This window comes from Phyllopteryx taeniolatus, chromosome 19 (assembly GCF_024500385.1).
Source record: "Phyllopteryx taeniolatus isolate TA_2022b chromosome 19, UOR_Ptae_1.2, whole genome shotgun sequence".
Classification (NCBI taxonomy): Eukaryota; Metazoa; Chordata; class Actinopteri; order Syngnathiformes; family Syngnathidae; genus Phyllopteryx; species Phyllopteryx taeniolatus.
Genome location: NC_084520.1, coordinates 3,522,065 through 3,536,017, shown reverse-complemented (window position 1 = coordinate 3,536,017; position 13,953 = coordinate 3,522,065). Strand labels below are relative to the sequence as shown.

Here is a 13,953-nt window from a genome sequence, read left to right as displayed (position 1 = left end):
TTGCTTACTTTTCAAATTTTAAAAAATGTACCTATTTTGACTTCCTGCCTCAACTTTATGTGTTGTTGCCTTTGGCAACACATCTGTAAACTTGCGAAGGTGGCTCCAAAGGGGAGATGTGGATTTGTGTGGCTTTTTAATGTCAAATTGCAATTCTATAAAATTGATAATTTTGTATAAAGACTTTCTTGAAAGACAGCACAATCGAGTAGTGGTTAGCACGTCTGCCTCACAGTCAAGATGTAATTTCCTCATGAAATGAATTGGATCTTGGTTCAGGCTTCCTCCAGCTTCCTCCAACATACCAAAACTGCATCGTAGGTTTATTGGAGTCTCTAAATTGTCAATAGGTAGGAATGTGACTCTGATTGGTTGTTTGGCTTAATGTGCCCTGCAATTTGGCTGGCGGCCAGTGCAGGGTGCACTTCGCCTCTTGCACGAGTCAGCTCCCTCAAGCCTAATGAGGACAAGTAGTATAGAAAATGAATGGATGGACGGACTTTCTTTATGTTTTTTCATTTGTTCATAGGAGTCATTTTATATCTAGTGATAGTGTATTTAGTTAAATACGAGGGGGAGTCAAAAAGTAAAGCCCAATTTTTAAAGGTCCAAAAAGGTGATAATCTGATGGTGCCAGATTGGGTAAATATGGGGGATGGGTTATGGTTGTCCAGCCAAAGGAACAGATGACTTCACAAACTACTTTGCCTGTAACAGAGGTCACTCCAATCAGGCTCTTGTTCTTCGCCTTTGATCCTGGACACCCACTTTTTAACTGTGCTGTTGCCTCTTGCAGCATCCCCATTCACATTTCGCAACCTTTTGAAAATGTTGAGTGGTAGTTACCCTTCCAAAGCAAGAAATTATATCACAGATCTCTGCTTCTGACAGGCATCCAACAATGATGTCATTTCCAAAATAGCTGACAGGAAAAAGACGGGCTTCAACAAAAAAACAAAAACAAAACAAAAAACCTTCAAACAAGTATTTCAACCACAACTCATGAAGATTTCTGGGGGGAAAAATATGGCTAAGGTACATTAAATTGGGCTCATTACTTTTTGTCTGCCCCTGGTAATTTTCTGACTGATGACAGATTTTAATAGTCTGGAAGTGTGTGCACTGCAATGTTACAGTATTTGAGTATGTTTCTTGATTAAATGCAGCAGTCCAGTACCACCAGAGTGTGGTGTGTCCTATGTTATTGATGGTGTGGCCCTGCTGTGTGTTCTCCAGACTCAGCCTCAGTCGGCTCCTCACTGGAGGACCAGGCGAGGTTAAAGCGAGGCCGCCTCGCAGAGGAACTCAATGAGAAGCTGGCTCTCAGGCCTGGGCCTATGGAGCTCGTCCAAAAGAATATCATTCCTCTAGACTCTGCCCTCACCATGACAGGTATCAGCAGAGAGATGCTTCACTAGTTTATTAACACATCGTTTAATACACCTGCATCTCAACCTGCGTGGCCCCACTTTAGCATTCTCAGCATCACTTAGTGGAAGTTGAAAGGAGAGCATGCTGGTTTTCTAATTACACCTAAATAAAATGGAGCCCGCTCTAATACACAGTAAGACAGTGAGTGTGCACTTGTGTTTTTCCACATTTATACCAATTAAAATGTTAATTTGAGCTAAACATTATGATGACACTAGCTTTTACAATATTTTACTGTATACTAAAAGACTAAATATAATCAATTCAATGTTATTACCGCTTAGGTTGTGAGGGTGTTTTCTATTATAACCATATATTTATTATTTGTATTAAAGACATGTTATTAATTTCATGTCAAATCACAAATTGGTCCACCATACCAAAGTATATTAAATCTGCAGTGACCTGGAAGAAGTAGACATTGTTTTTATGGGTAAAATGTACTTTGAAATCGCTAGCCAATGAAATTAATGCATTTCCTAACCTGTTTTCGTCATGTTTCGTATGAAAATAAAACAAAATTTTTATTTGAAGGTACTGCACATGCTAAAGAGACAGAAAAGAATAAACACTGAGCTGAATGTCAAAGTAAAACACAAGTAAATAAATTTTAGGTCTCCAGAATTCTCATTTTTGTTTATTAAGGCAAGTTCTCTTTGACAAGGGTGTATTTGTATCGATGTTTAGTCAGTATTTATTGGGGAGGTTCAAGTGTTTGGGGAGCCCTCTTGAAACACCCTTTGATTCCAGGAAATGCACCTCGGACCCTCTTGATTTGGCAATATGCGTAATGCCGGGCCTTGGACTGTTTGTCTTGTTATCCTCTCCATGTTTTGTGCACTCTTTATATCATTCCTGACAGTGTAATATGTATGTGTTTTACTATGGTGGTTAGTGGTTCTGTCTGCCTTGATCATTCAGTAAACAGGCTGTGTTAAGAAAGATGCAGTCATCTGGTTTACACTACCACTGCAGAAGGCTGGAAGTGCTTTATTGGGATGAGCAGCAGCTGTATTTAGGCCCACCCTCTTTCTTTAGAAGTGTGTTTGCAAGCACGTGTGTGTGTGTGGAGGGGGGCTATATGTGTATATTTGTAACTACCTCCCCTCCTTTTAGCACTTGTCTCAGCTTTAACGGGCTCGCATGGCTCCAGCAAGCCACCGACAAAGGTTTCTGACGGGACCAGGCTGCTCGCCCGCAGCCTGAACTCGTCACCTTTAAGTGGTGAACCCTGAGCACAGTACTCCAAACCTCTGTGCAGTAAGTCTGGAAACTATGTGACCCAACGTAACTCCTTGACCAGCCACTTGAACAGTGCAAGTCTCCAAAGCTTGCAGATGTCCCTTAATTATGCCACCTCAGTCTCTTGAAATGATCCAATCGATGCGGTTTCATGCAGAGGACATAAATTTATGAAGCGCGCTGTGTACTGTATGTCTATGTGTGTGTGTGTGTGTGTGCGTGTGTGTGTGTGTGTGTGCGCGTGTGTGTGTGTGCGCGTGTGTTTGTGTTTGTGTGTGTTTTGCAAGGGGGGGGGTTCAATGGGTTTCATGAGCCCACTGCTGTGATTGAAACCAGGGATCTGTTCTTGGTTGTCACATGTCTGGATGCAAAAAGAATCTTATATTCCTCACACACACACACGCACACACCAATCTACAACACTGCTCTTTCTCAGATAGGCACTCTCAGCTCCTCCAATCACAGCTCAGGCCTTTGTCAGACCAGCCAATCAGGATTTGAAGTGGCTATGTCAGTGTTTCACCAGAGCAGCGTAACACCTCCACATTGAGTGTGTACCAGGTGTCAGTGAGACATGCAAGTCAAGTGTCACACATTACAAACATTCATTCTAACACCTATGACCACATGAAACAAACACACAAATATGTTGAAATAAAGCTTATGTTTTCATCACGGTTTGTTTTTGTTAGAGGTCACACAATTACTACTTAGCCTATAATTAAGTATAAAGTTATAAAATTCCAGGCGTTAAATTGTTTCTTCTCTATCTCTCTCAATATATATACACACACACACACACGGACACACACACATAGCTGGGATAGGCTCCAGCATGCCCGCGACCCTAGTGAGGAGAAGCGACTCAGAAAATGGATGGATGGATATATACACAGTGGGTACGGAAAGTATTCAGACCTCTTAAATTTTTCACACTTTTTTTATATTGCAGCCATTTGCTAAAATCAATTAAGTTCATTTTTTTCCCACAATAATGTACACACAGCACCCCATATTGAAAAAAAATTTAATTGTAGAAATTTTTGCAGATTTATTAAAAAAGAGGTGGGACAGTGGTATGACTGGCTAGCATATCTGCCTCACAGTTCTGAGGACCGAGGTTCAAATCCCGGCCTCACCTGTGTGGAGTTTGCATGTTTTCCCCGTGCCTGCGTGGGTTTTGTTTTTTCTGGGCACTCCGGTTTCCTCCCACATCAAAAATGTGTGCTAGGTTGATTGAAGACTCTAAATTGCCAGTAGGTGTGAATCTGAGTGCGAATGGTTGTTTGTTTATACGTGCGCTGCGATTGGCTGGTGACCAGTTCAGGGTGTACCTCGCCTCTCGGCCGAATAGAGCTGGGGTAGGCTCTCGACCCTAGTGAGAATAAGCAGTAAAGAAAATGGATGGATGGATGGATATTAAAAAAGAAAAACTGAAATATCACACAGCCATACGTATTCAGAACCTTTGCTCAGTATTTAGCTAATGTAAAATTAGATACTGTATAAATATATTTTGAAATATTCTTATAATAATTTTTCATTTTCATTATTACATTTTTGTCTTATTCAAGGTGACTCAGCCGACAGGTAGGGCGGCGCCCTAGCTTCCTCGAATGACCAGCTGCCACTGTCGTTTCGCTGTACACTTTTATTATAGAGGACGTTGAAGTAAAGAGTTGAGGTTTTGGTGTTGGCAGAGGCCTACTGAGTGTTATTTGGGTTAAGGAGGATTCCTGATTCATACTCATTGATGAAAAGGTCTAGTGGCCTTTTTTCCTGGGGGGGAGGGCGCCGGGGCACAGGTAATGACAGAAACAAGTATTTTAAAATCCTCTTAATTTCCTTCATCTGCCTAACCCAAATTATTTTGGGTCGACCCCCTGTATTTATTTACTACAGCTGACAGAGTTAGTGTGGTATTTACTGTTATGCTCATTATCAAGATTATCTTCGGTGACATAAAAACTCTTATGGGTCTTCTTTGCAGTGAACCATGGCAAGTTCCCCAAGCAGGAGGACTCGTATGCCTTTGAGGAAGACAGCAGCAGTGAGAGTTTGTCTCCTGAACAGCATCACAGCGACGAGTCTCAGGGCTCAGCCTGCCCTTCTTCATCTGAGGTGGTCGGCAGTGTGCCCTCCTCCTCTTCCTCACCTGCACTCTCCAGCACACAGCAGGTACAAACATCCTTGCACTGTCTTAAAAACATATTAACAAGGTGTACTTATGTCACTGGTGTTTTCATGCTCCGTGTTCCCAGTCTGGTTTTTTTTCCTGCCCACTTTGACGTTGACAGGTTCTATACTCCCTCCTATCCAATCTTTGCATGTTCTGCCCCTTTGTGGCGTCATAATGAACTACATCCCGCTTCTGAGGCGCCTGTTTTTTATGAGGGGCCGTTAGGACCTTATTCAGGATTAGCTCTCACACTTACTATTCAAATGCTTTCACACACACACAAACTACTGAAAGGCATTCATAAGGACCACTCAGACACTCTCGTGCGCACGAGTCTTGCTCTCATTCACACTACTCAAATGCTCTCATTGACTACTCAAATGCTCTCATTTACACTAGTCAAATGCTCTCAATTACACTACTCAAATGCTCTCACTTACACTACTCAAATGCTTTCATTTACACTACTCAAATGCTCTCATTAACACTTGTCAAATGCTCTCATTTACACTACTCAAATGCTCTCATACACACGAGTCTTGCTCTCATTAACACTTCTCAAATGCTCTCATACACACACATCTTGCTCTCATCAACACTGCACAAATGCTCTCACAGTCACGCGTCTTGCTCTCATCAACACTACTCAAATGCTCTCACACACACGCGTCTTGCTCTCATCAACACTACTCAAACGCGTTCATGCGAGCACGTCAATCACATTCTCGCACACATCACTGGCATTCACAAGTTCATGTCAATCATGCTCACACATGAATAGTGTAAATCTTTTATTAGGTAGTTCAAAAAGTTAGGTAGTTCAAAAAGTGAAATTATAGAGATGAACTGCGTACTGCACACACTCAGAGAGAAGTATTTCATATTTAAAATATCTATTATTTTGATGATTGTAGCATATAGCAAATAAAAAAAATTCCTCATATTGAGAAACTAAAATATAACGTCAAATGAAATAGTCAATTAATTCAAGAAATAAAGCGATTTTTAATGTAGAAATTAGGCTCGAATTTTCCCTCTGAAAAGTACTTCAGTGTTTAATCACTCTATGAGTACTGAAGAAAAACTTTTTAACTATATTCTAATTTATTGAGATGTACCATCCATCCATCCATCCATTTTCTGAGCCGCTTCTCCTCACCAGGGTCGCAGGCGTGCTGGAGCCTATCCCAGCTATCATCGGGCAGGAGGCGGGGTACACCCTGAACTGGTTGCCAGCCAATCGCAGGGCACATACAAACAAACAACCATGCGCACTCACATTCACACCTACGGGCAATTTAGAGTCCCCAATTAATACATGTTTTTGGGATGTGGGGGGAAACCGGAGTGCCCGGAGAAAACCCACGCAGGCACGGGGAGAACATGCAAACTCCATACTGGCGGGGCCGGGGATTGGACCCCGCTCCTCAGAACTGTGAGGCAGAAGTGCTAACCAGTCGCTCACCGTGCCGGCTATTGTGATATCATTGGTGTTAATTACTCTGTGAATCCCACACTTATGGTATTCTATTTGTGATCAACTGCCTCATGATTTGTATCCCTGTAGGTTTGAGTTGTTTGACGCTCTAACCAGTCGGCCACCGTGCCGCCTTGAGATGTACCTCTATTTAAAAAAGTTGTAAAATATTTGACTCTGACTATATGTAGTCTGGAGTGCATATCTATGACACGAGCTTCACAACGACAATTAAATTCCTTCATTCCCTTTGGACACGCCAGTAGGTACACCGGTGCAGAGGAGCTTAAATGCGACTATCCGGCCATCCGGCCTGCAACGAACTGTATACGTTTCAGATTGTAACGCAGCGGTGTAGAAACTCTGTCTTGAGTCAAGGAATAAACACACGTCCACTGCACCTAAGCCCGAAAGGTACATGTATTCGGCAGCATCCGCAACCGAATAATGGCGTCTCACTCTTGATAGAGCCAGCCGCCTAGCCCTACGTCACACACGACACGGCTTCTGATTGGCCGACGATTACGTCATATCCTACAGCACTTACACATTAAAAGCAACCATTTTAAATCAATGAGGAAAAGTGTTATTGTAACACAATACAATAAACAATCAAGTATACGACATCTATACATTAAAAATATATATGTATGTACTATACAGTATAATGCTATGTAACGCTACTGCTTAAGTTAGTATTGTACTTTATGGCTGTTGGTCAATGCCATATTTTATTTTGAAACCACTTACTTTTAAAAATCACTTTATTTCTTGACTTAATTGACTATTTCGTTTGACGTTATATTTTCGTTTCTCAATATGGGGAATTTTTTTTAATTTGCTATGTGCTACAATCATCAATACATATTTTAAATATGAAATACTTCACTCTGAGTGTGTGCAGTGTGCAGTTCATCTCTATAATTTCACTTTTTGAATTGAACTACATAATAAAAGATTTACACTATTCATGTGTGAGCATGATTGACATGAACTCGTGAATGCCAATGATGTTTGCAAGAATGTGATTGACGTGCTCGCGTGAACGCATTTGAGTAGTGTTGATGAGAGCAAGACGCGTGTGTATAAGAGCATTTGAGTACTGTTGATGAGCGCAAGACGCGTGTGTATGAGAGCTTTTGAGTAGTGTAAATGAGAGCAAGACGCGTGTGTATAAGAGCATTTGAGTAGTGTAATTGAGAGCAAGACTCGTGTGTATGAGAGCATTTGAGTAGTGTAAATGAGGGCATTTGACTCGTGTAAATGAGAGCATTTGACTCGTGTAAATGAGAGCATTTGACTAGTGTAAATGAGAGCATTTGACCAGTGTCAATGAGAGCATTTGACCAGTGTCAATGAGAGCATTTGACCAGTGTCAATGAGAGCATTTGAGTACTACCAATGAGAGCATTTAAGTAGTGTAAATGAGAGCATTTGAGTAGTGTCAATGAGAGCATTTGAGTAGTGATCATGTGATCACCCCCCTTTGGGAGAGTCCTAAAGGGGGTTGCTTGCAATATGAGCTGAGTGGCGTCCAAAAGTGGAGACCTTGGTGGTCCGGACCCTGGTTACAGAAGCTGCCTCTACACACATGGAATGACACCTCTCTGACAAGGAAGGAGCCTAAACTGGTGTGCTTAGGTCGAGAGGTTCCTGGTTAGATATAGATGGACTTGCCTTGACACACAGCTTGGGCTCTGGAACCAGTCTTCTTGAGAGGGGGTTAGAATTTCTTTCACTCTGGAGTTGCCCCCGGTGAGAGGTGCCAAGAATCAGAATCATCTTTATTTGCTAAGTACAACCCCAATTCCAATGAAGTTGGGACGTTGTGTTAAACATAAATAAAAACAGAATACAATGATTTGCAAATCATGTTCAACCTATATTTAATTGAATGCTCTATAAAGATGTTCAAACTGATAAACTTTGTCTTTAGGAAATAATCATTAACTTAGAATTTTATGGCTGCAACACGTTCCAAAAAAGATGTGACAGATGGCAAAAAAGACTGAGAAAGTTGAGGAATGCTCATCAAACACCTGTTTGGAACATCCCACAGGTGAACAGGCTAATTGGGAACAGGTGAGAAAATAGTCTAACAGTTTAAGGACAATGTTCCTCAACGTACAATTGTAAGAAATTTAGAGATTTAATCATCTACGGTCCATAATATCATCAAAAGGTTCAGAGAATCTGGAGAAATCACACATGTAAGCGGCAAGGCCGAAAACCAACATTGAATGCCCGTGACCTTCGATCCCTCAGGGGGCACTGCATCAAAAACCGACATCAATGTGTAAAGGATATCACCACATGGGCTCAGGAACAATTCAGATAAACCAATGTCAGTAAATACAGTTAGGCGCTACATCCGTAACTCCAACTTAAAACTCTATTATGCAAAGCAAAAGCCATTTATCAACAACACCCAGAAAACGCCGCCGGCTTCTCTGGGCCCGACCTCATCTAAGAAGGACTGATGCAAAGTGGAAAAGTGTTCTGTGGTCCGACGAGTCCACATTTCAAATTGTTTTTGGAAATTGTGGACGTCGTGTCCTCCGGGCCAAAGAGGAAAAGAACCATCCGGACTGTTATGGACGCAAAGTTCAAAAGCCAGCATCTGTGATGGTATGAGGCTGTGTTAGTGCCAATGGCATGGGTAACTTACACATCTGTGAAGGCACCATTAATGCTGAAAGGTACATTCAGGTTTTGGAGAAACATATGCTGTCATCCAAGCAACGTCTTCTTCATGGATGCCCCTGCTTATTTCAGCAAGACAATGCCAAACCACTTTCTGCACATGTTACAACAACGTGGCTTTGTAGTAAAAGAGTGCAGGTACTCGACTGGCCTGCCTGCGGGACAGTCCCGTCTCCCATTGAAAATGTGTGTCGGAGTTTGTCCTTTTTTCTGGCAGCACCAAACCAGTCTGTGATGGATGAACACAGGACTGATTCGAAGACTGCTGTGTAGAACTTCCTCAACAGCTTCTGTGGCAGGCCGTTCTTCCTCAGAAGCCGCAGGAAATACATCCTCTGCTGTGCCTTTTTGAGGATGGAGTTGCTGTTGGTCTCCCACTTCTTCCTGAGAGACTGTAATTCCCAGGAACTTTAAGGTCTCGATGGTGCAGGCATACAGTACTTATTACTCCCTGGTTCGGTGCCTGTATATTGGGGTTCACTGGAGTGAATGTGTGCCTTTGGGTGGGGGTCAGGCTGACTGTTGTTCATGCCTATGCACCGAACAGCAACTGAGAGTACCGGCCCTTTTTGGAGTCCTTGGAGGTGGTGTAGGAGGGGACACTTGTTGGGGACTCCCTTGTTCTACTCGGGGACTTCAGTGCTCATGTGGGCAATGACATCGAGACCTGGAAGGCCGTGTTTTGGAGGAACATGGGACTTGAGTGCACTACCACTTTTTAATGCATGTTAATATAATGTCTGACATCTGAATTAACAATTACTCTTCCACAAATTACCAATGAAGCAGCAAAAACAAACTGTTTTTATTTGTTGTTGTACTTTTTAAATCAGTGCCTCTGCCGCCAACACCAACTTGGGAATCGTAGTTTACTTTTGAGCCTCATATCGTAAATCTCGATGGACAGTGGTACACAACTGGAATTTGCTGACAAACAGAGAGAGGATTAGAACCTACAGAAGCAAACCAATGTCCAAAGTTAGAACATATAAAAACAATACACAATGTATACGGGTGAAACTAATAATTGAGAGTCATGTTAAAATAAATAGTATGTATTAACTCAGTGTAGCATGCCTCAGCAAAGACTGTGTTCTGGAAGAAGTACTGTATATACAGAGGTAGTCAGGGATCCAGAGGTGCAAAACAAGAATAAAAACTAATCTTAAAATCAGCAGATCACCAGATGTTGCATATTGATGAGTAAATATCACAATACAGTATATTGATTTTGTTTGTGAACAGGAGGGCATAACCAGGGACCCGTGTGACCAAAGCCAGGATGAAGGACTGTCTAGAGTTAGCAATTACCATGCTACCCCCCCAATACCAGTACCTGCTATTGTCAAGGTTGGCACATGATGAATGACAGCCTCTCATATTTTAAAGTCTATATAAATATTTTACTGTGTTTGTTGTGTTTTACAGTCCAAGACATCGGACAAGAACCGCCATAAGAAGCCCAAAGACGTGAAGCCCAAAGTGAAAAAACTCAAATACCACCAGTACATACCGCCAGACCAGAAGGCTGATAAGTCGCCTCCACCTATGGACTCGGCATACGCCAGACTCCTCCAGCAGCAGCAACTCTTCCTTCAGCTGCAGATCCTCAGCCAACAGAAACACGCCCACACTCATTCGCAGTCTGAGCAGCACACACACACTGGACAGATGCAGGGGCAGGCTCAGCAGCGACAGCCTGCCTTCAGTTACCAGCCACACCAACAGGCACAGATGCAGAAGTAAGTCACAATGTAAAAAAAACTCTATTATTACTGTATTTTCATTCGACAACTCATCAAGTAGTTTCGTGGTATAATGTAAGCCTTTGACGGCAAGCACCCATTGACATTCATCCTAACACTATGGTTTTCATACTTTTACACAAAGTACCACCCCAAAAGAAATGGCTCTCAAAGTACCACAATAATGACCAACATTAAAATACAGGAGTAGTAGGCCTAAATATTTAACAAAAATAAGACAGCTGTTGTATTCTTAAAGTAATATTATAATAAAGATGTAATTTTCCTAGAAAAAGTCAAAATTTTACGTGAAAAACTTAAACTTGCACATAAATAGTCATATTACGAGGCATAACTTACACTTGTGATGTTATGGGAACAACAGAAACCCAAGGTTTCCAGGTATTAAGTAAAAATAAAAGAAAATAATAAAAAATTATTTGAGACTAAAGATGGAATACCACAAGCAATATCAAAACATTTTATGAGAATAAATAAATAAAATGTTATATTACACAAAAAACATTTGTAATTTATGAGAATAAAATCTAAATATGAGAAAGAAATATGTAATTTTACAGGACTAAAGTTAAAATGTTCAAAACAAAAACGTGAGAATTATAGGAAAAAACTCTAGGTAATGATTCAATTACAATTTATTGCACATAAAAGGTAAATAAAAATTGCTTAAAAACAAATGGTTCTTAAAGATTAAATGCTGATGTATTGAACTTAAAAGTGAAATATAACTGAACTGTTCTTAGGCTGTGAGTCGTTCAAGTACCACTAGAGGGAGCCAACATACCACTAGTGATATTTGTACCACACTTCGAGAATTACTGCTTTAACACAAACACTATTATACTTTACAATATGCTAACAAGCATTAGCACATTGACTAGTACAATATCAAGTAATGTACTGTGTTGCTCTTATGAAGTAATGTGTTCAAATCTTTCATTCCAGAGGATCCAGTGAGCAACTGTCAGTTTGTACCCCCAGCGGTCCGTCCAACACAGGAGAAAGCAACACTTCCTCACCAATCAAGACCACGTATCCTAACCAAAACAGCATCTCCCCAGTAAAACCTGGGCCCCTGCCAGCCAATCTCGATGACCTTAAAGTAGGTGCTAGAGTTAATTACTATCGTGTGTTTACCATTCACTTAATGAGAACGGCAAGTAAATTATTTATTATTTTTATTTATTTATTTTTTGTTTTGTTTTGCAAGGTATCAGAGCTCCGGCAGCATCTTCGTATCCGTGGATTGCCTGTGTCAGGTACCAAGACGGCCCTCATTGAGCGACTCCGGCCCTTCAAGGACTCCAATTCCGGCCGATCCCCATCAGGCTCCTCTGATATCACCACAGTGACCTTCCCCGTTACTCCGACAGGCTCGCTGTCTTCTTACCAGTCTCCATCCTCTTCCAGCACTCTGTCCCAGAGAGGCTATTACCCTTATCCCAGCACCTCTTCGACCCCACCAATCTCACCAGCATCCTCTGAAAATTCCCTCAATGGCTCACTCCCAGACAGCTTCAGCGATGTGCCTATGTCCTCTCCGCCACAGTTCGCCCTGCAGGCATCTCCTGGCCAGCTCGGCGTGGATGATGGCTTGGGAGGGGGTGGATCACGAGCAGGGGAGGGTGGAAGAATGGAAGGCATGGATGCAGAAAAAGACAAAATGCTGGTTGAAAAACAAAAGGTGATTGAAGAGCTGACATGGAAGCTACACCAGGAACAAAGACAGGTGAGGAACAGCAGGTGTAACACATATCCCCAAATCACTTGATGCAGCTACATATTTGCACAATTGGCAATGGTAACTAGTACATAGAGTACATCCCCTCCAATTCCCTTTTTCTTGCTGTAGACTGAAAACTGACATCAAATGATGATTATGAGGCAGGAATCAACATTTCAGTTCTCATTATTTACATCTCGTTTTGAGAATCATTATTTGTAACGAAACAACATTTTTGGGAGATAAAAAGAATTTGATTTTTTTCCCCAGACATTTTACAGCTTGTAGTTTAAAATCGGTTCTGAAAGGTTTATTTTTAAAGCTTTTTGCTTAAGCCTGTCCTCTTCCTGTCAGCCATTTTGGAAATGATTTCATCAATGGATGCCTGTCAGAAACAGAGCGCTATGATTGAATTGTATTGCTTTGAAAGGGAAACCACTACTAAACCTTTTTTAAAAGTTTGCAAAATGTGTATGGAGGAGCTTCAGTGAGCTACAGCACAGTCAAAAAGTGGGTGTCTAGGATCAAAGGTGTAGAACAAGAGCCTGCTTTGACTGCAAAGAGCACATCAAGCCTGTGAGCCATGAACATCACCAAACTTTTGTGATGCATTTCCTGGTTAGAGATTGACCTGGCCAGTCTAACTTCCATGTTGTGCCCTAAATTAAGTCCTTTGTTGTTTTGGCTGTTTGCTTCGGGTCATCATTTTGCTGCATGATGAAGGATCACCCAATCAGAAACAGTGTAAACATTCTGCACTATTTATTGTAGGAATAATAGATAATCGGAGACACCTGAGCAACTAAACGCGTCAGTCGCATGCTCCAATATTTTGTCCTCATGAAAAATGGGTGGGTTCAAAGAAAAGGTATTATCTTCTAAGTTATGTATCCCATCCAGAGGTAAAAACTGAAATAAAACCTGAAAAGTTTATCTCTTGTCTCATATTCATCCCTTGATTTCAAACTCAATGTTTTGACTCTCAATACAAACAATTGAACCCTCCCTGTTCCAATACTTTTGGACAACTACTTTCACTTTACAGTAATTTTTTTTTAGATTGTAATGCAAGGCATTCAAAATGCTCCTAGTATATGTCCACAAATAACTGTGTAAATGCTGAGAACTGAGCATTTTCAAAATGATCCAAAGATAGCGTCAATGTCTTTGAAGATGTACAACCCCAATTCCAATGAAGTTGGGACGTTGTGTTAAACATAAATAAAAACAGAATACAATGATTTTCAAATCATGTTTGACCTATATTTAATTGAATACACTACAAAGACAAGATATTTAATGTTCAAACTGATAAACTATTGTTTTTAGCAAATAATCATTAACTTAGAATTTTATGGCTGAAACACGTTCCAAAAAAGCTGGGACAGGGTCATGTTTACCACTGTGTTACATCACCTTTTCTTCTAACAGC

The 13,953-nt window shown here is 41.2% G+C and overlaps 2 protein-coding genes across 9 annotated transcripts in view; one reads left to right on the top strand and one right to left on the bottom strand.

Annotated features, from left to right (window-relative positions):
• Positions 1-13,953, bottom strand: part of map2k4b (mitogen-activated protein kinase kinase 4b) — a 60,002-nt gene that overhangs the window by 6,855 nt on the left and 39,194 nt on the right. The window lies entirely within an intron of this gene.
• The window catches only part of myocd (myocardin), a 62,527-nt gene that overhangs the window by 37,775 nt on the left and 10,799 nt on the right, over positions 1-13,953 (top strand). For 4 of the 8 annotated variants that reach the window (XM_061755099.1, XM_061755105.1, XM_061755100.1 and 1 more), the window contains exons 3-8: positions 1,237-1,392; positions 4,664-4,851; positions 10,278-10,382; positions 10,461-10,774; positions 11,744-11,900; positions 12,009-12,527. In XM_061755099.1, coding sequence (XP_061611083.1) covers positions 1,237-1,392; positions 4,664-4,851; positions 10,278-10,382; positions 10,461-10,774; positions 11,744-11,900; positions 12,009-12,527 — 1,439 coding nt within the window. The remainder of the gene's footprint in view (positions 1-1,236; positions 1,393-4,663; positions 4,852-10,277; positions 10,383-10,460; positions 10,775-11,743; positions 11,901-12,008; positions 12,528-13,953) is intronic. The other 4 variants (XM_061755103.1, XM_061755104.1, XM_061755102.1 and 1 more) reach the window with 2 other exon arrangements.